General features: G+C 39.7%; 5 protein-coding genes and 1 long non-coding RNA gene across 8 annotated transcripts in view; 1 reads left to right on the top strand and 5 right to left on the bottom strand.

The window, feature by feature from the left end:
* Nucleotides 1-1,281, bottom strand: part of LOC111437694 (26S proteasome non-ATPase regulatory subunit 8 homolog A-like) — a 3,515-nt gene extending 2,234 nt beyond the window's left edge. For all 3 annotated transcript variants that reach the window (XR_002709470.1, XR_002709471.1, XM_023075782.1), the window contains exons 1-3: nucleotides 1,077-1,281; nucleotides 846-924; nucleotides 104-206 (exon numbers count right to left, since the gene is read on the bottom strand). Coding sequence is in view for 1 of the 3 variants with exons in the window: in XM_023075782.1 (XP_022931550.1) it covers nucleotides 104-206; nucleotides 846-924; nucleotides 1,077-1,181 (287 nt within the window). In the remaining 2 variants the exon portion in view is untranslated. The remainder of the gene's footprint in view (nucleotides 1-103; nucleotides 207-845; nucleotides 925-1,076) is intronic.
* Nucleotides 1,282-2,323: 1,042 nt separating this feature from the next.
* On the bottom strand, nucleotides 2,324-5,356 carry LOC111437635 (cellulose synthase-like protein G3). Its single transcript, XM_023075698.1, has 3 exons — nucleotides 4,657-5,356; nucleotides 3,759-4,034; nucleotides 2,324-3,682 (listed from the first exon to the last, which is right to left on the bottom strand). Exons 1-3 carry the CDS (start codon nucleotides 5,299-5,301, stop codon nucleotides 2,336-2,338), a joined length of 2,268 nt encoding a protein of 755 aa, XP_022931466.1. The 5' UTR covers nucleotides 5,302-5,356; the 3' UTR covers nucleotides 2,324-2,335.
* A 545-nt stretch (nucleotides 5,357-5,901) lies between these two features.
* Nucleotides 5,902-8,982, bottom strand: LOC111437636 (cellulose synthase-like protein G3). Its single transcript, XM_023075700.1, has 4 exons — nucleotides 8,293-8,982; nucleotides 7,452-7,727; nucleotides 6,920-7,363; nucleotides 5,902-6,844 (listed from the first exon to the last, which is right to left on the bottom strand). The coding sequence occupies exons 1-4, from the start codon at nucleotides 8,896-8,898 to the stop codon at nucleotides 5,963-5,965; spliced, it is 2,208 nt and encodes a 735-aa protein (XP_022931468.1). The 5' UTR covers nucleotides 8,899-8,982; the 3' UTR covers nucleotides 5,902-5,962.
* A 292-nt stretch (nucleotides 8,983-9,274) lies between these two features.
* LOC111437615 lies at nucleotides 9,275-11,176 on the top strand. The gene is made up of 3 exons (XR_002709456.1): nucleotides 9,275-9,593; nucleotides 9,669-9,764; nucleotides 10,925-11,176. It is a non-coding gene; the product is annotated as an uncharacterized LOC111437615 (long non-coding RNA).
* Nucleotides 11,177-11,301: 125 nt separating this feature from the next.
* Nucleotides 11,302-15,678, bottom strand: LOC111437495 (cellulose synthase-like protein G3). The gene is made up of 5 exons (XM_023075494.1): nucleotides 14,990-15,678; nucleotides 14,442-14,591; nucleotides 14,190-14,315; nucleotides 12,319-12,762; nucleotides 11,302-12,244 (listed from the first exon to the last, which is right to left on the bottom strand). The coding sequence occupies exons 1-5, from the start codon at nucleotides 15,593-15,595 to the stop codon at nucleotides 11,354-11,356; spliced, it is 2,217 nt and encodes a 738-aa protein (XP_022931262.1). The 5' UTR covers nucleotides 15,596-15,678; the 3' UTR covers nucleotides 11,302-11,353.
* Nucleotides 15,679-17,593: 1,915 nt separating this feature from the next.
* On the bottom strand, nucleotides 17,594-21,629 carry LOC111437637 (auxin response factor 9). Its single transcript, XM_023075701.1, has 14 exons — nucleotides 21,090-21,629; nucleotides 20,901-21,016; nucleotides 20,712-20,807; nucleotides 20,558-20,614; nucleotides 20,328-20,480; nucleotides 20,149-20,233; nucleotides 19,942-20,032; nucleotides 19,692-19,856; nucleotides 19,482-19,595; nucleotides 19,316-19,388; nucleotides 19,078-19,225; nucleotides 18,369-18,991; nucleotides 18,081-18,268; nucleotides 17,594-17,997 (listed from the first exon to the last, which is right to left on the bottom strand). Exons 1-14 carry the CDS (start codon nucleotides 21,124-21,126, stop codon nucleotides 17,859-17,861), a joined length of 2,085 nt encoding a protein of 694 aa, XP_022931469.1. The 5' UTR covers nucleotides 21,127-21,629; the 3' UTR covers nucleotides 17,594-17,858.
* Nucleotides 21,630-24,602: the final 2,973 nt, after the last annotated feature.

Genomic DNA, 24,602 nt, shown 5'->3' with positions numbered 1-24,602 from the left:
CCCCCCCCCCCCCCCCCAAGTCTGAATAAACAAGCAAATATACCGAGAATTTAATCAATTAGATAGAATTTAGGAATTCAAATTTCACTTAAGAGAAACATACCGAGCATCAGTATAGTAAGGCTTCAATTGGAAGAAATCTCTTTCAAATGCATCTTGATCTTCAATCTTCACACTAAGTAATACAGCATGCTCGTATATATCCCCTGAAGTCCCCAAGTGAACATAAAAATTGTACAAGATTTAAATTTAGAATATGACTATACAGGGAAAGAAAAAACCAAAGTTCCATACAGATAACAAACTCTTCCGTACAGAAAATTCTGCATCAGAATATTCAATGACCCAGAAAGTAAATTATTTATCCACGTCCAAGTGATCAAGTTTCTGTGATTCTCAAATTTTTATTAGATAGTTAATCAATTTACCACATTTGTTTCTCATATTTCGTACATCTGAGTAAAATTGCTTCAATGGCTCATTAAAACGTTAGACAAATTTTCATCGACTGGTATCGGTCATCTAGCTTCTAAGATGGGAAAATGGTTCCAAGGCTCCATAATAATCTTATCATTGTAGATTACAGAATCTAGTAGCTTATGCTTGCAGTTCGGGTTGTAGCTTTACAGTCACTAATCATGCAATTGAATAACAACTACCAAGCTCCACACAAATATAAGTCTCCATATGTTACTATGAAGATGCATGGCCAGACTATAAGTTTCTCTTCAGTTGAGTAATTTCAAGACCCAAACGACAGCAAACTATTCCAAATTATTCGTACAGAAAAATATAGGCGAGCCAATAAGAGCTATAGAACTACGGCATGGAGTATGAATTCTTACTAGCTACCGTCAATTCATGGACTGCATTGGGCGTATCTTCAAACAATGGTGGAAGACTTCTGAATCCAGTTAAAAAAACCTGCAAAAATAAAATGAAGAAAGATTTCGGAAACTTGAACAACATTATCAAAACGACTCCTCGAGAAAAGAAGAAAACACGCTAAAACTCCAGTGACGTATCGAACGGAGGAGTCATAGGGTTACATTAGGGTTCTGAAATAAAATCGACACCTTTAGCTGAGGGAGGAGATTGCTACAAGAATCGTAATCGTGCCTAACAAACGCAGCTTTGAAGCGATCAAAGTGCTGCGAGTCCTCAGTTAGCTTTGGTTCCATGGCGATCTTCGTCTCCTTCAATTTCTTCCTCCGAATCACTGCTGAAATTGGAATGAAGATGGTCACCTTTGTTTGTTGTCTTTGCTTGCTCTTCAAGAAGGATTCAAATGGGTCAAATCCGAACCGATACCCATACCCGGCCCATATACTGTAATAAACTTATAAAAGAACCCGACTTAGGAGAGGAAATTTATTACTAATCATACTTAAAAAAAAATTTAGGCTAAGTTATTTAAATTAAGTTAAACTGTAGTGCATGCTTTTACTTTTTCACACGTGTGAAATTATCTTGTCATCGAGTTGTAAATCGCTCGAACAGTTATGTCAGTATCACCCGTAGATATTGTTCATTTTTGTATAGTAATTACAATCAACCTCACAATTTTAAAACGTATCTATTAAGAAAGTGGTTTAATCCTATTTCAACTAGTGTCTTGCACCATCCCGTAACGGTTTTAAAACGTGTCTATTAAAAAAGTGGTTTAATCCTATTTCAACTAGTGTCTTGCACCATCCCGTAACGATTTTAAAACGTGTCTATTAAAAAAGTGGTTTAATCCTATTTCCACTAGTGTCTTGCACCATCCCTGGCTCTCCACCATTTGTAACAACCCAACCGCGCCTAGTGTCTTGCACCATCCCTAGCTCTCCACCCCAGCACTCAAACTTACCGCGCCTAGTGTCTTGCACCATCCCTAGCTCTCCACCCCAGCACTCAAACTTACTAGCCATTTGTAAACTTACTGTTAGTCATTTGTAACAACTCAACTCAAATTTACTATTAGCCATTTGTTAGTCATTTCCATCCCGCTCATGGCTTAGCCATTTGTAACAAACTCAACTCAAACTTCAAACTTACCGTTAGCCATTTCCATCGGTAACAAGCTCGGATGCTCGGATACTATTTGTAATTTCTATCCGTAATTGGCTTTGATACCATTTATAACATTCCAAACCGGCTACTAACCATTTTTATCGGTAACTGAGTCTGCATACCATTTGTACGAAAATTGTCGGCTTATTCGCTTTGATCAAGGGTACTAAAATAATTATAATAAAGAAAAATTTAATATATAAAATCTAATCTCATCAAACAAATGCTTATATCCCAACACCACAGACAGCCAAACAAATGTGAAATTCTAGAAAACCCCTCAGTTAAATGAAGAGAAAAAAGCAGCAAAAGAGCAAAGAAGCAGAGCGAGGAATAGGGACAAGAAAGTAATTTCGCGTGGCAATTTCCCTCCATCCTTCCGAAACGCCATGGCCTCATAAAGCGGCAAGCAATTCACCACCGTAAACCCAGCCAAAAAAATCTGAACAAACACTTCTTCCCACGCGCCGCCGGATCTCCAAATCCCAATAAGTCCCCCAACGAAACCGACTAAGTTGACAATCGCCGCCGTAGCCATAGGCAGAAACATCGGCGAGAAGGCTCCAAACTCAAACAACTCCTGATCGTATCGCTTGCTCTGATCTTGGTCGACAACTTTGCTGGTGACATTGAAACCTAGCGCGGAAATCCCAAGAGACTTCAACGAAAACTCAATGGATGCAAAGAAGTAGCTAGACAGCGCTCTTACGCTCCAAATCCTCTGATCGTTCCACCATTTCTGGAATGTGCTTCCTTCTTGAAGAAATTCCAGAAGATCTTGGGCATAGGCTCCCAAGAACAGAAATGCATACACTGAAAACCATGGATCCCAAACCCTAGGGAAGACGGAGGCGCCATTGAGAAGAGCCAATTGGGGGAGAAATGCATAAACCGTGACGGGAATACACAAAAACGCCCAGAATGCATTATGACAATAAGAAATACCCATAAGAAGGCCCATGGACCTCACGCCGAATGTAATTGGGCTGTACTTTGAGAACGTCACTTCCAAAAGCCCAATAGCCCATCTCTTCACTTGATTCACCGCGTCCAGAAGGTTCATCGGAGCGTCGCCGTAGAAAGCTGCCCTGTTTGGATTACAGAACACACTCTTCCACCCCTCCGATTTCTGTAGATACGCCGTGAAATAATCCTCCACTAGAGACCCATATCTAAACCCCAATTTGGAACCCCATTTGGTGTTAATCTCATAATCACTCCTCGCAACTAGATGAGCCAAGTCCAACACCTGTCGAGACCGAATCGAGTTTTGGACAACATGACTTGGGTGAAGCTCGGGGAGCTCAGGTGGTTCGAGCGTCGATGGGCCACCGAAGAAAGTTCGTCGAACAAAAAAACACCCGGTGCCAAGATAGCCTGGGCCTAACAACCCATCCATACCAATTGGGTTAAATATAAACAGCCGCATATACTCGCTGCCATACACATCATCCTTGCTGATCCCATGGAATCGTTGAGGGAACTGAACATAGCCACAATTGGTTCCAACTTTTGGGTCCATAAAGTAACACAACACCCGAAGAGGTGTTTGCGGGTCGTTGGAATAGGTATCACAGTCCAAAGTCAAGACAATCGGTGCGTTGCTCATTGTAGCTGACACTCGCAGCTGTTGCAGTAAAACACAATTAAGTGATAACAACAATTTTGATATGAGAAAGTAAATGAGTAAAAGGGTTAATTACCAGAGCATTAAGAGCACCAGCCTTGAAATTGTGTCGTGAAGTTTCACTTTTTTGCCTCGAAACATAGATGAGATTTGGTAATGACTCTCCAGTTATGTCTGTGTTCTTACTGCTCTCCAACAATACGTGAATGATTGTCGGATGATGTCGTGGAGTGAAGGAATTGGTCCATTTACCCAAAATCATTCTCTCTTCTTCTCCATTAATGAACTCTTCTCCAACTTTCCCTTTCTCCAAAATATTTTCTATTCGAATTTTCATTTTTGCATACATTATCTGCACATCCAAACACAAACCATTTCTTAAATTTTTATTTTTCTTGTTTTATAAGAACACTATTCTCCACAATCGTATGATATTGTCCACTTTGAGCATAAGCTCTCTAAATTAGTCGATGTAGGACTTTCATCGTCCAACACCTCCCCTTGAACAAAGTACGCCTCCCCCTTCATTGAGGCTCGACTCCTTTTCTTATGGAGTCCTTTGTTCGACATTTGAAGATTTACCAATCTATTGGCACAACTAAGTTTAGGGCATGACTCTGATATCATGTTAGACGAATACGACTCTCCACGATGGTATGATATTGTCAACTTTGAGTATAAGCTCTCGTGGCTTTGTTTTGGCTTCCTAAAAGGCCTTACACCCATGGAGAGAGTATTATTGGTTTATAAGGTATGATCATTCTAGTAGTGGGACTTTCATCATCCAACAGTTTCAATAATAATTTTTAAATCAGATTATACTGCCTCGATAATAATTTCTATTACTCACATTTCAAATCCTAATTTAAAGTATTTAAGAAAATTCAGTAAATTTTCCAAAAATAATAATTTAAACTAATTTGGAATAAACGAGTATGTTTTTTTTTTTAATTAAAAAAAGATAGATTATGTACCTTGATCTTCTCCGATTGAGAGTCCAAATCCTGGTTGGACTCAAAGAACGCCTCGGGATTCCTTTCAACGACGTGGTTTTTCCTACAAAACGGCAACCATTCGGCGGCGAATCTGGCCGCTTCCATAAAAGCGAAGAGCGTCACGGCGGAGCCGCCGTCGTCGGAGATATAGACGGAGATCTTAGTTGTGGGGTAGTCATAAGCCAAGACGGACAATGCTGTGTTGATGACGTTGATTGGTGGCTCTTTGTACGGATCCGCAGTGCAAATGAAGACATCCAACGCCGGAAAATCCGAATCGTTTTTGAGTAACTGCTTGAGGTTATTAGGGAACTCGCGGCGGCGGAGGGGAATCATACGGTTGCATTGAGTGGTGGCCCACAAGAACGCTAAAACGACGTCGGAGATGAATAGAGAAATAGAGACGAAGAAGGAAGAAACAGAGGTGGGGGATTTGAGAAGTGAAGTTAAGTGGTAATAAAACAGAGATAAAATGGCAGCGGCGTAAACGGCGGCGAAGAGGCGGTTGAAGAGAGTGGTGCGGCGGGAGAGGTGTTGGGAGTTTAGTGGGAGTGGCGGAGGGTTAGGTATGGCGGCGCGTGCAATGTATTGCTCCATGATTTTTTGGAGTGTGAGATTTTGCATCCGAACTTATTGGTTGTATTTTATAATTTATTTCGAAACCCTTCATTTTCTTAAATTTAGAAGTGCGGGCCTGGGGTATGGTGAGCGAATATTCTAATGTTATGGCCAGTTATGAAAATATAGGTACAAAAAAATAAAATCAAAATGATATTTATTTAATAAATAGAAAATTATTTAATGTGGGCTCTCAAACCTCTTCGTTCATACATTCATACTCATGAACATATTCAATTATTAGGTCAGTTTTAGTTGGCCCACTCTCATAATAATGAACATGGTCCTAGTTGGATTCCGAGTTGAATTAAGAATTTTCCTAGAGGAGTTCGAGTTGATTGGATTGATAACCTAATACTTCGATCCAGGTCAACCATAGGTTTTTGTCCCATAAACCCAAAACTAAACCAAACCAATTCGGGTTCAGAAAAATAAATCCAATCCTTATTTTGGGCTCAGAAAAATAAACTCAATCCAATCCAATCCCTATAATTTGAGTTGGGTTGGTACTGGTTATCGGGTTGAATCAGGTTGAATGTACACTCCAACTCTATTCTATATTTTAAATTTGTGTTAATATTAATAACATTGAAAATATTTTAAATCTTTTAAAGAGCTAATAATTAGAATTAAGTTAAATTTTAGCGAATATTTAACTTAATTAAAACTAAAAAGCTGCAAAATAGCAAAGAAGGAGAGCGAGGAAGAGGGATAAGAAAGTAATTTTGGATGGCACCTTCCCTCCGTCGTTCCTTAAAGCCATGGCCTCATAAACCGGCCAGCAATTCGCCACTGCAAATCCAACCACCAAAATCTGAGGCAACATTTCTTCCCACCCGCCGCCGCACAATCTCCAAATTCCGATGACCCCACCGGCTAAATTCACGATTGCAACCGTGACAATGGGCACGAACATAGGCGAGAAAACTCCAAACTCAAACAACTCCTCCTCGTACCTCTTGCTCTGTTCAGGATCCATTACTTTGCTGGTAACATTGAAACCGAAATTCGAAAACCCCACAGATTTCAACACGAACTCCATGGTTCCAAATAATAAACAAGACAGCGCTCTTACGCTCCACATTCTTTGATCATTCCACCATTTTCGGAATGTTCCTCCCACGACAACGAACTCTACAAGGTCCTGACCATAAGCTCCAACAAACAGGAACGCGTACACTAAAAACCATGGATCCCATACATTTGGGAAGATGGCGGCGCCATTGATTAGGGCAAGCTGGGGGAGGAGGCCATAAACCGCAACCGGAATGGACCATAAGGGCCAGAATGCATAATGGGCGTAGGAAAAGCCCATTAAAAGGCCCATGGACCTTACACCGAATGTAATTGGGCTGTAGTTTGAGAAAATGACTTCCAGAAGCCCAATAGCCCATCTCTTGATTTGATTCAACGCGTCGGGGAGGTTGATGGGGACGTCGCCATAGAAAGCCGCCCTGTTTGGATTACAGAATACACTCCTCCACCCCTCGGATTGAAACCGATAGCCCGAGAAAAAGTCCTCCACGACAGACCCATATTTAAACCCCAACTGCCAAACGACAAAATAAAAGTTTAAAACAAAAATAAAAAAAGTACTCGGTGGTTTGAATTTGCGCCGCCATACCTTATAACCCCACTGGGTGTTAGTCTCATAATCACACCCCGCAACTCGATGGGCCAATTCCAAGATTTGTGGAGATTTAATGGGCTTTCCGACAACATGATTTGGGCTAAGTTCGGAGAGTTCAGGTGATTGGAATGAAAATGGGCCTCCAAAGAAAATCCTCCGAACAAAAAAACAGCCGGTGCCGAAGTAATCTGGGCCTAGAAGCCCATCCATACCGGGTGGATTTATTATGTATGGGCGCTTTAACTCGCCGCCATAGATATCATTTTTGCTAACTCCATGGAAATGTTGAGGGAACTGAACATAGCCCAAGTGGGTCGCGAGTTTAGCGTCCAATAGATAGCACAAGACGCGAGCTGGTGTTTGCGGGTCGTTGGAATACATGTCGCAGTCCAAAGTGAGAATAATGGGTGCGTTGGTCATCGTAGCTGACACTCGCAGCTGTTGTTGCAATAGACGCACAATAAGAGAGAGCGGAGAAAGATTATGAATTTGAGTAATGGGATTAATTCGTAATGGGATTAATTACCAGAGTATTGAGAGCGCCCGCCTTGAAATTGTGTCGGGATGTTTTACTTTTTTGCCTCGAAACATAGATGAGATTTGGTAACGACTCTCCCGTTATGTCTGTGTTCTTACTGCTCTCCGACAATACGTGAATGATTGTCGGATGATGTTGGGGAGTGAAGGATTTGGTCCATTTATCCAAAACCATTCTCTCTTCTTCTCCATTCAGGAACTCTTCTCCGACCTTCCCTTCCTTCAAAAAATTTTCTACTTTCATCTTCATTTTCTCATACATGTCCTGAAATTAAAACACCCCAATTTACAATCAATCACTTTACATTTATCTTTACAAAATATATATATATATATTGAATGATAAAAGTCTCACAGGCTAATTTAGTAAGTGAGTAATACTAATTTCATTGGTACGAGACCTTTTGAGTTTAGGGAATGATCATGGGTTTATAAGTGAGGAATACTAACTCCATTGGTCGATGCATTTTGGGGAAGCCCAAAGCTGAGTTTAGAGAATGATCATGAGTTTATAAGTGATGGAGAAGCTCCAAGCTGAAATTATAAGTGAAGAATACTAATTTCATTGGTACGAGACATCTTGGGAAAGCCCAAAAGAAAATCATGAGGTGGTAGACACCTCCCTCGGATAAATTCAAACAATAGGCTTAAATTAAAAAAAAAAAATTGAATACATTTTTATCAAAAGACATTTTAATTAAAAACTATTCAAAGTGGGCTCTGAAAAAGACGTATATTAAATTATTAGGGTCAATTTTGTTCACTCATTGTTTGTAGAAAAGTCTTCGAAGATTTTTAAATTGATTTTTTTTTTTCTTTTTGCAAAATACCTTTATCTTGTCCGTCCGAGTGTTCCAATCCTTGTTGGACACGAAGAAGGCGGCAGGATTCCTATCTACGACGTCGTTTTCCCTGCAAAACGGCAACCACTCGGCGGCGAACTTAGCCGCCTCCATAAAAGCGAAGAGCGTCATGGCGGAGCCGCCGTCGTCGGATACATACACAGAGATCTTACATGTGGGGTAGTCATAGGCCATGACGGACAGAGCCGTGTTGACTACGTTAATCGGCGGCTCCTTGTAAGGATCCGCCGTGCAAATAAACACATCCAACGCCGGAAAATCGGAGTCCTTCTTGAGTAACTCTTTCAGATTTCCGGGGTACTCACGGCGGTGGAGTGGATTCATCCGGAAGGATTGAGCGGTGACCCACATGAAGGCCAAAACGAGGTCGGAGATGAACAAGGAAACAGAGACGAAGAAGGAACCCAAAGAGGTGGGTTTGAGAAATGAAGCCATGTGGTAGTAAAAAAGAGCCAAAATAGCGCCGCCGTAAATCGCAGCGAAGAAGCGGTTAAATACGGTGGCGCGTCGGGATATGCTTTGGGAGTTCAGTGGCAAGGTCTTGGCGGCGGCGCGTGCTCTGATATCCTCCATGATTTTCTGTTTCTTTCTTCTCCCTTGGAGATGAAGTGAAGCGAAGTGTCGGCTAAAGGGAGTGGGTTTGATTTCAAAAGTAAATTTTCTATTTTTTTTATATAAAATTTTTCTACAAATTAATAGTTTATTTTATTTTATTTTTAAAATTTATCCATTCAAACCTAATTGAATGGATAATATATTATAATCATTATTATATAAAATAATATGACGATATAAAGTTAAAACTCATTTGAAATATAATATTTAAAATATTATTATTTCTTCTTTATTCATTCATGAGCTCACTCCTCGTCAAAAACACATTTAACCATAAAATTCTTATGATTCAACCGTACTTGTAATACCCTAAATAAAAAAATAAATGAAATAGAATAAAACAAGATTAAAAAAAATTAAAAAAAAAAAAAGAGAGAAAAGAAGGAAATGACAGGGCAGTCGGCAGACACTCCAACATCCCACCCCTCATCTCCCCTCCCTCATCTGAGACCTGCGAGAATGGAAGGGGTGAGAGGGGGCTGAAGGTGTGGCTGGCCGTTTGTCGAAAGGAGAAGGCACCGCCGGAGGTAGGGGACTGAAACCCAACCCATGCTCGCCGGAGACACTTGAGCTTTAGATCCACGGGTGTTTGGCGGTCGACTTTGGATGGATACACACCGAGGAGGGAAGTTGAACGAAGGAAGAACGCAAAGGTACGTTCATGGGTTTTTGAGAGCTTCTACCGTTAGATTCATCCCCTAACCTTAAGGGGATTGACCCGATTTCAGTTGTTATGTGTTTTCTGAGGACGATCTACGAGATTTGAGGAGGATCGTGGGCGTCGGAAGCGAACCAGAGGATGAGGCGACGACGAGGATGCAGAGGTGAGTGAAAGAGAAAGGGGGGTCGGGGGAAAACGATGGTTCCACGACTGGCGCGAGCGTCTGCCTCACCGCCTGGCGTGGCCCAGCGCGGGCCTCCGCCTCGCATGGCCCAGCACGGGCCTGCGTGCGGCCAATGCAGGCGCGTGCGTCCCGCCTTGCCCACAACGGGCGTGCGAACCGGGGAGCAGCCGACCCGACCCAAGTAGGGTCGGTTTGGCCCTTTTGATTTAACTCACCCGCTTTAACTCCGATCTTGACGTCATTCTCATGGTATTCTCCATTTTTGCACCAATGTAAGAATTATCCGAAGAGTTTGGCAAATTTTGGACTAAAGACGCAAGTCCGAACATAAAGTGTCACGCTTTTCAAGTAGGTGTCACCTCGGAACCTTGGATCTAGCTACTCTAGTAGTATGCATGAAAGTATGATATAAGAAGTATGTTTTAGAAATTTGAGCATAGAATGAGATGAGAGGACACATGTTGATTGTGGTTGTGTATGTTTGCTGAAACGCGTATGCACTACCGTATGAATTGAGATTCATGATTAGCTTTCCATGATTAGATCATTATATTATGCCTCCGTCACATATGTTACAGCATTAGCGGTTAAGCGGGGACATTTAGGGGTTCGCCAACTAACCTCTAACCATACTCGATTGTCAGGGGTCCGCGTAACCATAGAACTGGTCATTTGATTGTTGATGATACCTTGTGGGGACTTATAGGAAGTTTGCCAGTTAGTTTCCTTTAAGTGAACCTGTCACGAGTGGCAGGGGTCTACAATGGTACACTTGAGAGTTGGTCGAGTCTTAGAATGCATGAACCATGAACACCGAGGTCGCGCCTCGAGTGCTTGAGATATGATGACAGTGATCAGAGTGACTAGCAAAAGTGACTAACTAGGAGACCTAGAGGACCTAAGAATATTCCGAGGGCTGGAGGTCCAGATAGGACCGTGAACCAAGAGAGTGGAATGAGAAATCTTAGCGTGTAACGTAGGAAGAAGCCTATACGGGGGAATGAATCCCGGTGAGAGAATAAGATACCGAACGTGGGAACAAGATTAATAAGACTTAATAACGAAATACGAACTACCAGCAAGCTGCTTACTGAGTATATTTTATATACTCATCCCTGCTACTCCAACTTTCTTTTCAGGTGGAAATCGATGTAGCGGTCGAGGCGAAGGCACACGGGGCCGTTGGCTATAGCGAGTTCCAACACATTTGAGTCGAGTTTCTTTGTACCTACCTTTAAATCCGGCCTTTCACGTATTTCAAATAGTTGTCCGAGTCCGAAAGATGTTGTATCTTAGTGGTCTTTTCTCTTTTCGTTATAAAAACAAAATTTTCATTACTACTTTAATTAAATTTCAATTTACATGCAAGTGTTTAAATGTTTTAAATTTTACGCATTTTTCTTATTTCGACATTCTTGAGTAACGATCCGTGGCTTTTTTGAGTTGTTATAGTAAGTGCTGTTTCTTTGCTCTAGAAGATCTCTTCAACTTTACTTTATTTATTTTACTTGTGTGGGTCATATCCAAAAGTCATATACGGAGTGAAGTAGAAAAATATAAAACATTTGTTAACAAAACAAAGCACCAAACCAGAAAAGAAACAAAGCAAGAAACACAGACAAGAAAGTGATTTTGGGTGGCATCTTCCCTGCGTCCTTCCTCAAACCCATGGCCTCATAAACCGGCCAGCAATTAGCCACTACAAATCCGACCACAATCATCTGAGGCAACATTTCTTCCGACCCGCCGCCGCCGCACAATCTCCAAATTCCGATGACCCCACCAGCCAAATTCACGATTGCAACCGTGGCTATGGGCACGAACATAGGCGAGAAAACTCCAAACTCAAACAACTCCTCCTCGTACCTCTTGCTCTGTTCAGGATCCATTACTTTACTGGTAACATTGAACCCGAAATTCGAAAACCCCACAGATTGCAACACGAACTCCATGGTTCCAAACAATAAACAAGACAGCGCCCTTAAGCTCCACATTCTTTGATCATTCCACCATTTTCGGAACGTCCCTCCCGCAACAACGAAGTCCAGAAGGTCCTGACCATAAGCCCCAACGAACAGGAACACGTATACTGCAAACCATGGATCCCATACATTTGGGAAGATGGCGGCGCCATTGATGAGGGCAAGCTGGGGGAGGAAGCCATAAACCGTAACCGGAATGGACCATAAGGGCCAGAATGCATAATGGGCGTACGACAGGCCCATTAAAAGGCCCATGGACCTTACACCAAATGTAATTGGGCTGTACTTTGAGAAACCAACCTCCAGAAGCCCAACGGCCCATCTCTTGACTTGATTCAGCACGTCGGGGAGGCTGATGGGGACGTCGCCATAGAAAGCCGCCCTCTTTGGATTACAGAATACGCTCTTCCACCCCTCGGATTGGAATCGAAAGCCCGAGAAATAGTCCTCGACTAGAGACCCGTATTTGAACCCCAACTGCGAAACGACAAAATAAAGTTTAAAACAAAAATAAGAAAAGTATTTGGTGGTTTGAATTTGAGCCGCCATACCTTGTAACCCCACTGGGTGTTGGTCTCATAATCACACCCCGCAACTCGATGGGCCAATTCCAAGATTTGTGGAGATTTAATGGGCTTTTCGACAACATGATTTGGGGCAAGTTGGGAGAGTTCAGGTGATTGGAATGAAGATGGGCCTCCAAAGAAAATCCTTCGGACAAAAAAACAGCCGGTGCCGACGTAATTTGCGCCTAATAGCCCATCCATACCGATTGAATTGATAATGAATAAGCGCTTTAACTCGCCGGCATAGATGTCATTCTTGCTCACTCCATTAAAACGTTGAGGGAACTGAACGTAGCCACAGGTGGTTGCAAGTTTTGGGTCGAGGAAGTAACATAAGACTCGAAGAGGTGTTTGTGGGTCGTTGGAATAGTTGTCACAGTCCAAAGTTACAATAATTGGTGCATTGGTCATTGTAGCGGATACTCGCAGCTGTTGCGATAGATACACGATAAAGAATAGTGGAGAAAGATTATGAATTTGATGCAAGAAAAATGTAATAACCAAGAAAAAATCCCTCGTTACATATGTTGAGAAGTGAGGAGTTGACCTCCTCTCTAAAATTGAGGTCCCTCACTTCATTTTATCATCCCACTTGAAGGGTTAAAGTTAGTCAGATAATATATTTTTTTGACCGCTCTAAGCCAATATTTTAGTTGATTTGAGTTTAGTACCCTCGTACCCTTTACTCCTAGTTTCAACTTTTCGTAAACATTTAAGATTAGTATTATTGTTTTTGAGGTAATTAAAATTTTTGGAATAAAATTTAAATTATTTATTATTTATGCATCATTAGGATAAGTTAGTTTAAATTATTAGGAGTATGTTAAACTATTTTATGCCAAATTAGTATTAGTTGATTTAAATTATTAAGGTTTAGTTTAGTGAGCTAATTCTCACATTAAAATTCTAATGGATCATTGTGAGGCTCCTCATGTAGAACGTCAACTAAGGCCATCCAAGTGAGTGGTCTTATTATTTGATCAGTTGAAAGATTTACCTTATGTATGACGACACGTTCCCAATGGCCCTTGCATGTGTCATTTATGCTTTATATTATATGATTACGAGATTATGATATATGATGATGCGACTATGTTTTATGAAGATGCTATATGACGTTATATGATGTTATACGACGATCTTATATGTTGATGATGTATGATAACATGATGTAAAATGTATGATGATGAGATGACTTAATATGACGTTATCCATGTTAAGATGATGTGCACATATTAAATGTCATGATACATTATGACGATAATTTTTTTAAAACACAACCATAGTTAATGTTAATGATGATGGGCTCAGGGAGGTGCGAACCACCTGGGGATCCACTCACATTTGTGGGTCGTGCATGGGGGAGTATTTCACATCCAATTTTGTTTGGACTAGAAGCCACACTTATGTTTTAACACTAGGTCCTTAATCATAAGTTGCATGTGTTTGCCTTTTCTGACCTCAATAGTTGAGACACTTATGGAGTACTTCTTAAAATATTCAATTCGTGTGCTACTTCTACTTCAGGTAAAGACAAGGCACCGCTATACGACTGACAACAACATCACAAGTAGAGACCATAACACGTACGTAGGATAGTGGTATTTCATTTTCTTATACTTATGTTAGTGTAGAGTGCTTTTACTTTTAATATTTTATTTGCTTTATTCAATATTTCCTTATGTTGTTTTAAAGAGATTTTTGAACCTATAAGTTTACGACCCTGCTTTATAATGGATTTTTAAATGTTTATTCTGCATAAGAGCACAGGTAACGACGACAATAGTAACTTTGGATTAGTAGAAATCTAGAATCGTTACAAAAACAAAAAAAAAGTGAGTGATAGAATCAAATACCAGAGTATTGAGAGCACCAGCCTTGAAATGGTGTGGAGAAGATTCACTTTTTTGCCTCGAAACATAGATGAGATTCGGTAACGACTCTCCACTAACATCTTTACTTTTAGCGCTCTCTAAGAGTACCTACCTCACACACAACACAAACATCGATGATCTTATTTTAGAAAGAGAGTCTTCAGGTGCATAAACATAAAAATATTTATTTCGGGAAAATGAAAGGTATAATTGAAAAGAAACAGATAAGAATACCTTAATAAGAGAGGGATGACGTTTAGGAGTAAAGGACGTGGTCCATTGATTGAGAGCCATAAGCTCTTCTTCTCCATTCATCAACTCATCTCCAACCTTCCCTTTCTTCACAACATTTTCTACTTTCATTTTCATTTTCTCATAAATTTCCTGAAAAATTCAAATACTTAAACTTTTCTCTTCATAAATATTTTTAAAAGAACAAAATAAATAATAACCTTAGCTTTTATAAATATGTGCTCAAATATTAATTTTTGGCATAATTTTATAAAATAAAATTTTAAAAAAAAATGTAGATATTTTTATGGAAAGACGTGTATTTTGCCCTTATTAAATTATTTATGGTCTTAAAATTTCAATTTTTTTTTTTAATTTAAAAAAATGAGACGATAATTTCATTAAAATGTGTGCCGACGACCGTAGTTGAATTCAAAAGTCTCCGAACATGTTTAAATTGGTCTTAGAGACTAAATTCGTAATTTGAATGAAGCCAAATAAAATATAATAATTAATTAAATTTTTGTCGACTACGAAAAAAATGAAATTACCTTCATCTTGTCCGTTTCGGAGCTCCAATCGTTGTTGGACGTGAAGAAGGCATCGGGATTCCTTTCTACGACGCCGTTTTTCCTGCAAAACGGCAACCACTCGGCGGCGAACCTAGCCGCCTCCATAAAAGCGAAGAGCGTCAGGGCGGAGCCGCCGTCGTCCGACACATACACTGAGATCTTACATGTCGGGTAGTCATAGGCCATGACGGACAGAGCCGTGTTGACTACGTTAATCGGCGGCTCCTTGTATGGATCCGCCGTGCAAATAAACACATCCAACGCCGGAAAATCTGATTCTTTGTTTAGTGATTCTTTCAGGTTTCCGGGGTACTCACGGCGGTGGAGTGGATTCATCCGGTAGGATTGAGCGTTGACCCACATGAAGGCCAAAATGATGTCGGAGATGAACAGGGAAACAGAGACGAAGAAGGAACCCAAAGAGGTGGGTTTGAGAAGTGAAGCCATGTGATGGTAAAACAAAGCCAAAATAGCGCCGCTGTAAATGGCGGCGAATAAGCGGTTAAAGGTGGTGGCGCGTCGAGAAATGTGTTGGGAGTTTAGAGGCAAGGCCGTGGCGGCGGCGCGTGCTCTGATATCCTCCATGATTTTTGGTCTCTCTTCTTACTTGTTGGTGATGTGGAGTGAACTCCCAATTTTATAGGAATGGGTTTTATCTCAATTTATTTCAGAGAGCACATTTTTTTTATATTATTATTATTATTTAAAAATTTTAGATTCTGGTTGTCTCTTAAAATTCATAATAATATTAGGTAAATTATTGTTTTTTTACAAATTGTGCCAATCTCTTATTTTTTTTAATTATTATTTTACTAATTCAAATATAATATTAGTGAGTAGAGACACGCAAAATAATTAATAATTGACTTGACCAGGATATAGTCACTAATTAATTATTAAAAAAAAGCAAATTTTTTTGGATGTGTCTGCCTTAAAATATTTTTATTTTTAAGACTATTAATTTACATTCAATTATACATGTATTAAATACAAGTTTAGTTTCTATGTTTTTTTTTTTTTTTACTATCTATAATATTTTTTTTATTGCTTAAATACAAACATTTTTCCACTTTATTTATAAAAAAAAAACTTAAAAAGTCATTTCATAAAAATCCTTTATATAAACCAAACAACTCCATATGATCAAAATTCATGAAGGAATGAGTTTTATGTGTTTCATTATTTTTTTGTGATATGGAAATGTAAATTTACGAAATTGCCCTTTGGGAAAATGGATATGCCATAGATGAGAGCCACGTGAGGAGAGCATAGGGACAGTGATTGGAATGGGCCAAATGGGCCCAAAGACATAGTGAGCACAACAAAGGCCCATAAAGACTGATGGACCAACAAAGGCCCATAATAATAATGGACCAACAAAGGCCCATAATAATTATGGACCAACAAAGGCTTATAAGAACGATGGACCAACAAAGGCTTATAAGAATGATGGGCCGACAAAGGCCCATAAGATGATGGGCCAACAAAGGCACATAAGAATGATGGACAACAAAGGCCCATAAGAATTATGGACCGACAAAGGCCCATAATAATGATGGGCCTACAAAGGCCCATAAGAATGATGGACCGACAAAGGCCCATAAGAATGATGGACCGACACAGGCCGAAGAATGATGGGCCTACAAAGGCCCATAAGAATGATGGACCGATAAAGGCCCATAAGAATGATGGACCGACAAAGGCCCATAAGAATGATGGACCAACAAAGGCCCATAAGAATATGGACCAACAAAGGCCCAAGGTTAGGATGTATCTAAGAGAGTCAAGGCGGAGCTATCACCGACAGTGCCGAGTTCACCACACTCACGTCGACAGCCGTGAAGAGGCAGTGGAACGAGGGGATTCGGTGGAGTGAAGCAGTGACAGTGGAGGCGGTCAGGTGGCGCCGCCCTAGTTCCGTCGTCATTTTGATCTGCGCTGCCGCAGGTGAAGAGATTAAATCCCTCTTATAGGAAATCTCTTTCGTGTATATATCCTATGATCATTTAAATTAGTAATAAATAAATATTAAAAGAAAATAATAAAAAGTGGGTTGGTTTGAGCCCATCCACAAATTTTAAGGTAGAAATAAAATAATAAATAAATAAATATATATATTATTCCCATTGGGAATTTGGTTTGTTGGAGCACTTAATGAATGAATGAGTGGAGAAGATGAAGTTGAAAGCAATGAGTTTAATTATGGATTATGGAAGAAATCATTAATGATTCTCCTTTAATCCCTTCTTATTTATTTAATTATTTATTCTCATCATTCTTCCCACTATTCTCTAATATGAGCTGTCACATTCATTTTTTTTTAATATACGCTATTCATCATATCCTTCCTATAAATTCTTTATAATTCTTAGTCAAATTATATTCGATAATATCAAAACAAATCTTCCTTTCAATATCAATGGTGTAATTCAAAGCCATGTAAATACGAAACCAAGACTATTTTAATAAGTTTGATACGTCTTGAACGTAACCCATTTTGAACTCATGGGTCATCGATTTGGAGTGGCTTTGGTTAAGATTCAATCCGAACCGACCGACCGACCCGAGAATCAAAGTTTAAGATTTGACAAAATGGGTATTATATTTACATAAATAGAAGAAGCATAAGCTCTACATTTTCCGACCCACTCATCATTAATTCCAACAAAGTTTTCCAAATTCTAATCTTCACCTCTCCTCCAAAGGCTTCTTGGAAATGAGACAGATTCTCTCATGTTTCTTTGTTCTGTGTTTTTCTTCTTTTTTTTCTTCTTTTTTTTCATTTGACAAACAACAAAAGACTAACCCAAAAGATTATTTAAGTTTCCGAAGCGATGTACTTCGAGCTTCAGCTGTCGGCCGACTTCGATGTTATTACCGTCCCATCGCATTCCATTGCAGACATTGTAAGTTTGCTAACCGAACTCATCATCTTCACATCCTGACTCGACCATATATATATTCTTCTCACCATGTTACAGAATTCCCTGCAAGATTGTGTAAAACCATATGAGCGTTACGCAACCGATATCGTCGAATCGAAAAATGTGGTTGGTGGTGTATGACTTACTGCCACGGGTAATCGCCCATGAGCATCGTATCTCCTTCGTCGTCTGTGAAGACAATCTCCCACTTATCACGTGGGTGAAGTTCTCCCTTGATATCGAACATCTTTTCCAGTTCGTCGATGAGTTCGCCATACCCTTCCAACATCGTAAGGTCCACCGCACGTCCGACAGCCATCCCCTGCATTTGAACCTTCGATGTATTGACGAAGAACAAGAAGTCGATAAATTAGCCTACGCCCATAAAGTTCTAAACATGAGTAATCTGTATAATAGATCTCGTATAGTCTCACCTTGGTCCGACTTCGGCTGTTGGTCGAGCTGCTCTGCTTGTGCTGGATCTCTTTAGGAGGTACTTGTAAAAGTCCTAATTTTCTTTCTTTAGAAGCCTTTGGCTGGTCTGAGTTCTGCTCTGCATCAGTGATTTCATTTGGTGCGCTAATCGGTTGATCAGCAGCCATTTCAGGTGGAACTGGGCTCTTGGAATGACCGATGATATCGATCCCGAACAAGCGACAGCTTGGAGCCACCTCAGTTTTCCTCCCCTTTTCCCCAAGATCGTTAACTTGGTCGCTGCTCTTTGGATTAGATGGGTGTGGAGCTGGACATGTCGACTGTGCTGCTGGCGCTCCCGAGAAGACGGTTGACCAAACATAATTGCTGTTTCGGTCATCTGTCAAATTCTGTAATCGATGCTGCGAAACACTCCTGTTTGGGGAAGCTAACCAAGAGCCCTCCTTCGGAGTCCTTGATATAGAATTCCCAATGCTGCTAACATCCGTTTGCTTGTAATTCCACATTGCGTGATTTTCAAATCGTTTCATTTCAGCAGCAGTACCGCTAAGCTGTGTTCTATCGTCGTGTGATTGAGTTGATCCTGGATGGCGTAGAGTTGTTACGGTTGAATTATCAGAATCTGTATCAAAACGTCACGATTAGCCGATAACTCATTTCTAACTCCTCCCACAGCCAAAAGAAGCAATAGATAACTCTCAGCAATACCTGGAATGTCGAGTGGAGGCCGAAGCCTTTTATTCTTTACCGAAACCGATTGTGGAATGCTCGGGGACGTAGGCGCCACAAAAGGTTCAATCTCCCATGGCGAAACTCTATCAGGTCGAGGAATAGATGCAAGTTCATCCCATTGAATCTGGAAAGAAAGAGATCATACAATCAGAAATCGGGTTTGTTAAAGGAACGACGTGGGAGTAAGACTCGGGATTCCAGATGAAGACTTTACTCTTAGCGATCGCCATTTTGAATTGGGCCAGTGAGGAGATATGTCGTCAACTCCAACAATGGTACCCGAAAACCTGGTCGTATAGAATGAGTAAAACAAGAGTAAGTGATAACGCTCATGAAAAAAGAAGGCGAAAACGCATCGCAGCATGTTATTTTCAAACTACCTTCTCTCAGGAGACTCCTCTCCCTCGAATCTCATCTTGAATCTCATCCCAACTAAGAACTTCCTGTTCATTGCTTCGATGTACTTATTCAAGCTGACGATAAACTGGCTTGCCCTGGTATCAACCGACACGAAATAGAAACAAACAGACAGCATGAACATCTAGATCGAATAACACGGAAGTACATAGAACAAAAATAATTCATATCACCTTGGTTTATAATAGACAATAAAGCGAGTTAGAGTTAACACGGCGTGAGATGCAGTAGCAAGCACTCCTAAGTGCATGCTGTGACTTGAAATCACAGATGAAGGCATGCTGGTTTGTTGGCGAGCAAGATGCCTCACTCCGACTCGTAATTCCCCATTTTCCCCTCTAAGAAACCATTTCATAACGAGTTAACAGATAAATTATAACCTCCCCCTACCGACGAACATCCACAAAAGGAAACTCGAGATACCTCAAGAACACAAAAGAATCTCCAGCAACTAGTCTTTTCGAAGTAACAAACGTGCTCCATCCCGTCGTTAGCAAATGCCTTCGTGGTTGACCTGTCATCCATCATAGCGAAGATTTACTATTATAAACCGAAAAATGGACACAAATTGAATTGAAATTGGCTATATGCTCAAGCTATAACTGTTCATAAACATATGAAGAGACTCACCCCTAAAGATATGCTTGAATCGCCACTCGTTACCATGAAGATCTTTGGCTACAAGTTCTTGAGTTGGGGTCTGTTGGGTCATATCCTGAGGATCATTCACACGAGAAGATCAGAAAACATATTGATATTCCGTGGCGTGTTTACGAAAAGGAAAAGACAACTCGGTGAAGGAGAATTACCAATGGAGGCAGGCATTCCGTGGCGTGTTTACGAAGCACGGAGAATCCTCCATGGGTGCTAGTATCAGAAGCAGTCAAGACCTTGCAAAACGAATGGACTTTCGGTTTACGACACTCCGGTGGCGAAGGATCAGGATTAGTAGGTTCCTCTTGCTGAACAGCAATCCAATATTAGTACAAAGGGTCTAAAACTCACGTTTGTTTGTCCAAAATTAACAACCAGTTCTTACATTTGAATCAGGCATTAAAGTTATCTGTGCATAAACCTCATCTGTTTCCTGCTCAGCCTAAAATTTCAAGACAAGATCGAACAAAGTGGCTTATATTTAGAGGTCTAATCAAACAAAGAAACAGCAAGAACAGAGGATTAAGAAGAGAAGGTACCAGCAGGCGAACATCAACAACACGGCAGAGAATTTTGGAGGAAAGTTTAAACAAAGGATGTTTCTGATTCAGTTCATGATTTGTAGATGCCTCCAACTATATGAACCAACATTTTTCAATCCAACCCAGAAAGGAAACAACAAAAACAACCCTAGAAATCCAGAAACAGAGCTCGATCTGAAAAGTTACCTGTTCCATGTGGCCTTGAGGGAAGTAGAAAACCTTGTCATTAACTTGAGGAACTTCCACAAGAGGCCCAGCCGATGCCTTCCAAAGCTCGGTGTACAGTCCATCTCCTCCCCCACCTGAGAAACCAGAAATTTTCAGAGAAGAAAAGGGTTTAAGAAGAGGAAACAAGAACGACCCATTTGAAGTTACCTTGAGACGAAAACGACCCTCCTCCCCGATTAGCCATTACTGAACCTTCCCGCCTCCCCCACAAGTCAACAACAGCAAACGAAGGTAATCCGAAAACAGAGCCGCCGCTGCCGCCTTCGCCGCCGCCGCCAATAGCAAAATACGCATAAACCCACCTCTAATTATAACCAGAAATGAAGGTTAATGGCGATTTTATAGATTTCCCAGCAAGAAGAAGAAGAAGATGATGATGAAAACTGTAACGCTCCCAGCAGTAGCCGCCCCTTCCCCCCCGCCTTTGGCTGCCGTTACAGAACCGTTTTTGGAAGAGCTCTAAAACCCGCTTTTGCTTCTCTTCTACTCTCGCCTTGTTCTCTCTCTCTCTCTCTCTCTCTGGTTTTTATCTCTTTGGAATCCGGGAAAAACGCCGTTACAGAGAATGCCAAAAAAACCTTCCCCCCTTCCTATTATACCGGTGCCTTCCTGCTTCAGCTCCCTCTTCTCTCTCCTCTCTTTCTCTCTCCTCTCTTTCTCTCTCTACTCCCCTTTTTCAATTTCTTTCTATTTTCTAATAAACAGAGTCGCAATCCATTATTTTGTTGTGAGGAGAATAAACATGATATCAGTTTACACTATTGTTTTTGTTTTGGGTATTCATCGAATAAATCCACCCCCTCCCACCTCTTTTAATTTGAAAAATCCTAAACATTTTCCACTGTTTTTTTTTAATTCAATTTTGATTTTGACCCTTTGAACGAGTCTATCTTTGGTCCGAACCAACGTTCAAATTCTCATATTCAATTTATTGTACTACTACTGTGAGATCCCATATCCATCAGAGAGGATAACGAAACACTCTATGGAATGGTGTGGAAACCTCTCATCATTTTAAGATTCTGGAGAAAGTTTGAATAGGCTATTACAACTCCGTGACTCATTGATGCATTATAAACTAACAATAATTAATTATAACTAAATCTAGCATCTAATTAAAATTTAGAATATATGAACTACTATTTAGTACTTTTTTTTAATTTTACATTTTAATAAGGTGTCCCGACATGCCACATTTTAGGGAAGCGTTCGGGTCATTTGATGCTCCAATTTGGCATGAGTCCTGTCATTTGAAACGCATACCATATGAGTTTTAAAGTCTAACATTGCTTAAAACAATGAAACCATTTGACAATATCAATGAAACTATTTGACAATTTGAAAGTTTCCTGTGAATACGTGTATTTGTTTTGTTGCGCTGTAAAAACTTTTATTTAGTCTTTTATTATGGAAGTATATGATTATTGATTTGTCTACGCTAACTTAACCAATGCATGACATGTTATTATTATTATTATATATATTATTAATTTATAGGCAGCGGGCAAACACAAAGTATTTCTTTTCTGGTTCGAGCAATTCTATATTGAGTGACCTCTTGAATATTCTATAGAAAAACATGTGAGCGAAAATAAAACATTTTTAATTCGACAATTGTGATTGGCCATTCGAAAAGAAAAGAACCATGGTTAGATTGTAACCCAAGGGGAGGGGTGAGGCAAACTAGAGGTAGAATAATGGTGGGGGTTGGGGGGCAAAGAAAATGGTTTACGGCGACAGCTGCCGTGTAATAACGGCCGGCGACGATTTTAAAAGAAAAAAGAAAATAAATGTAGAGAGTACGGAAAAGACATAGAAATGCGTGTGGTGGAAGTTAACGGGAGAGTTGAGTTAAGAGGAGACAGAGCCGTCACCGTTAGCTGTTGCCGTTCCCTTTCGTTGTCTGCTTCGAAGCAGGCAACAACGTTGGCTCGGGTTAACCCGGCAGGAAAATTTAAAAGGCTTTATTTATTTATTTATATATTTACATATTATTTTGTTTTTTTATATTCTATTTATGTTGGGTTGTTTTTCTTTATTTCTCCCCTGCCTTTCTTGTTGTCAGATTCTTATAATTGTAAGTTTGACCTTGATGTGTGGTCATAATTGCTGAATATGCCACTCCACTTTACATGGGTCCCACGTGTAAACGTGGGGATAATTCATAAATTTTTTCTCCTCTCTTTGACCAATTATTTTTCCTTCCCAATCCCAGATAATCTGCCACCAGTTGAGTGGTCCTGCTCTCTACACGTCACCACATGTTCTGTTTTATTGGGAAATTTCCATCTCCCAAAAATATTAATTATTACGTTCCGTCTCGTATATACTCCCTCCTATAATATCATAAATGCCCTTTTCCTATCACCTCGGTCCCACGAACTAAGTTTCTTTGTAATTTTATGTAGTTTAAAATTACATATTTAGAATTATTGACATGATCAATCTTACTCCGGCAGTAATTCAGATCTCTAAGATATTTGATGAATTGAAAGTAATTATTAGATAATTAATTATTTGGTTATTCTTTTTTATCGTGAAAGAACAATTTAAAGTTTAATTAGATTAATTAAATGAAAGGTTTCTAATATTCCTTCCCATCTTCTAACACATTAACCAAACTTTGTGTCCCCTAAGATATTATATATTTATACCTATCCAAGATGCTTTCCACAAATTTCTTCTTCTTCTTCCTTTTTTTTTAATAAAAAAAATATTATTTTATTTTTTAATGTTTTATTTTTATGGGACAAAAATAAGTGGAATTCCACATTTTTCACATTCAATATAAACTTTTTAACTAAAATTTATGTAGGACTGGGTCTAATGCCTATTTTAGTTCACATTTCCTATTTTATATACGAGAATTATAAAAGAAATAAAAAATAACAAATAAAATTTTTATATCAGATTCTATCTCGGTTGGAGAGGGGAACTGAGTCATTATTTATAAGGGTGTAGAAACCTCTCATTCTGGTGGACATTGGACGATGTACTAGCGAAAACGCTAAACCCTGAAGGGGGTAACACCAAGCGGTGCGCCAACGAGAACGTTGGGCCCCAAAGGTTTGATTATGAGATCCCACATCGGTTGTAGAAACAAATAAAATATTTTTATAAGAGTATCAAAACTTCTCCCGAGAAAGTTTAAATAAGATAATATTTGCTGGAGGTGGACTTGAGGTGTTTCAAACATTTTTCTTTTTTAAATGGAGGTTATATCCGTCTATGAATTGGATTAAAAATTCAAATATTTATTTATTTATTAAGACCATGGTAGTAAATAAATAGTTATTAAAAGTAAATTTTGATTTTTTAACATTAAATATTTAGAAATATTATCGTGCATCTTACGCTATTTATTTGAATTCTCGATACCTTTATGAGCTACTTACCCAATATGGATTGACGCGGTTACCGTTCAATGTATATGAGCTATGTAACTTAATGTCTTAGCTTCACGCGTTTTATTTATTTAAATTGTCGTTTGTGACCTTTATCTTGACTCCTTTTTATTTACGGTTAACTACTTTAATGTGCCTACCATATTTACTCGAAGAAAAACATTAATTATCTTACTCAATATGAATTGATGCGGTTACATTTTTTTGGTTCGCATCCCTCAACTTAATTTATATGACTCGGAATTTGTTGTATTGA

The sequence above is a fragment of the Cucurbita moschata genome, unplaced genomic scaffold (assembly GCF_002738365.1).
Source record: "Cucurbita moschata cultivar Rifu unplaced genomic scaffold, Cmos_1.0 Cmo_Scf00064, whole genome shotgun sequence".
Taxonomy (NCBI): Eukaryota; Viridiplantae; Streptophyta; class Magnoliopsida; order Cucurbitales; family Cucurbitaceae; genus Cucurbita; species Cucurbita moschata.
This window is presented reverse-complemented; position numbering and strand designations above follow the sequence as displayed.

What these genes read in the sequence shown, in the direction of transcription:
- LOC111437635 (XM_023075698.1), bottom strand. Translation starts at nt 5,301, where the DNA reads ATGCAAAATCTCACACTCCAAAAAATCATGGAGCAATACATTGCACGC. An exon ending in CTCAATCGGAGAAGATCAAG is followed by an intron (nt 4,035 to 4,656) that starts GTACATAATCTA and finishes TTGGATGTGCAG; the next exon opens with ATAATGTATGCAAAAATGAA. An exon ending in CTGGTGCTCTTAATGCTCTG is followed by an intron (nt 3,683 to 3,758) that starts GTAATTAACCCT and finishes TTACTGCAACAG; the next exon opens with CTGCGAGTGTCAGCTACAAT.
- LOC111437636 (XM_023075700.1), bottom strand. Translation starts at nt 8,898, where the DNA reads ATGGAGGATATCAGAGCACGCGCCGCCGCCAAGACCTTGCCACTGAAC. An exon ending in CGGGCGCTCTCAATACTCTG is followed by an intron (nt 7,364 to 7,451) that starts GTAATTAATCCC and finishes TTGCAACAACAG; the next exon opens with CTGCGAGTGTCAGCTACGAT. An exon ending in ACACCCAGTGGGGTTATAAG is followed by an intron (nt 6,845 to 6,919) that starts GTATGGCGGCGC and finishes GTCGTTTGGCAG; the next exon opens with TTGGGGTTTAAATATGGGTC.
- LOC111437495 (XM_023075494.1), bottom strand. Translation starts at nt 15,595, where the DNA reads ATGGAGGATATCAGAGCACGCGCCGCCGCCACGGCCTTGCCTCTAAAC. An exon ending in CCGAAACGGACAAGATGAAG is followed by an intron (nt 14,592 to 14,989) that starts GTAATTTCATTT and finishes TGAATTTTTCAG; the next exon opens with GAAATTTATGAGAAAATGAA. An exon ending in ACACCCAGTGGGGTTACAAG is followed by an intron (nt 12,245 to 12,318) that starts GTATGGCGGCTC and finishes GTCGTTTCGCAG; the next exon opens with TTGGGGTTCAAATACGGGTC.
- LOC111437637 (XM_023075701.1), bottom strand. Translation starts at nt 21,126, where the DNA reads ATGGCTAATCGGGGAGGAGGGTCGTTTTCGTCTCAAG. An exon ending in GAGGAGTCTCCTGAGAGAAG is followed by an intron (nt 19,389 to 19,481) that starts GTAGTTTGAAAA and finishes CTATACGACCAG; the next exon opens with GTTTTCGGGTACCATTGTTG. An exon ending in ACAGCCGAAGTCGGACCAAG is followed by an intron (nt 18,269 to 18,368) that starts GTGAGACTATAC and finishes AATACATCGAAG; the next exon opens with GTTCAAATGCAGGGGATGGC.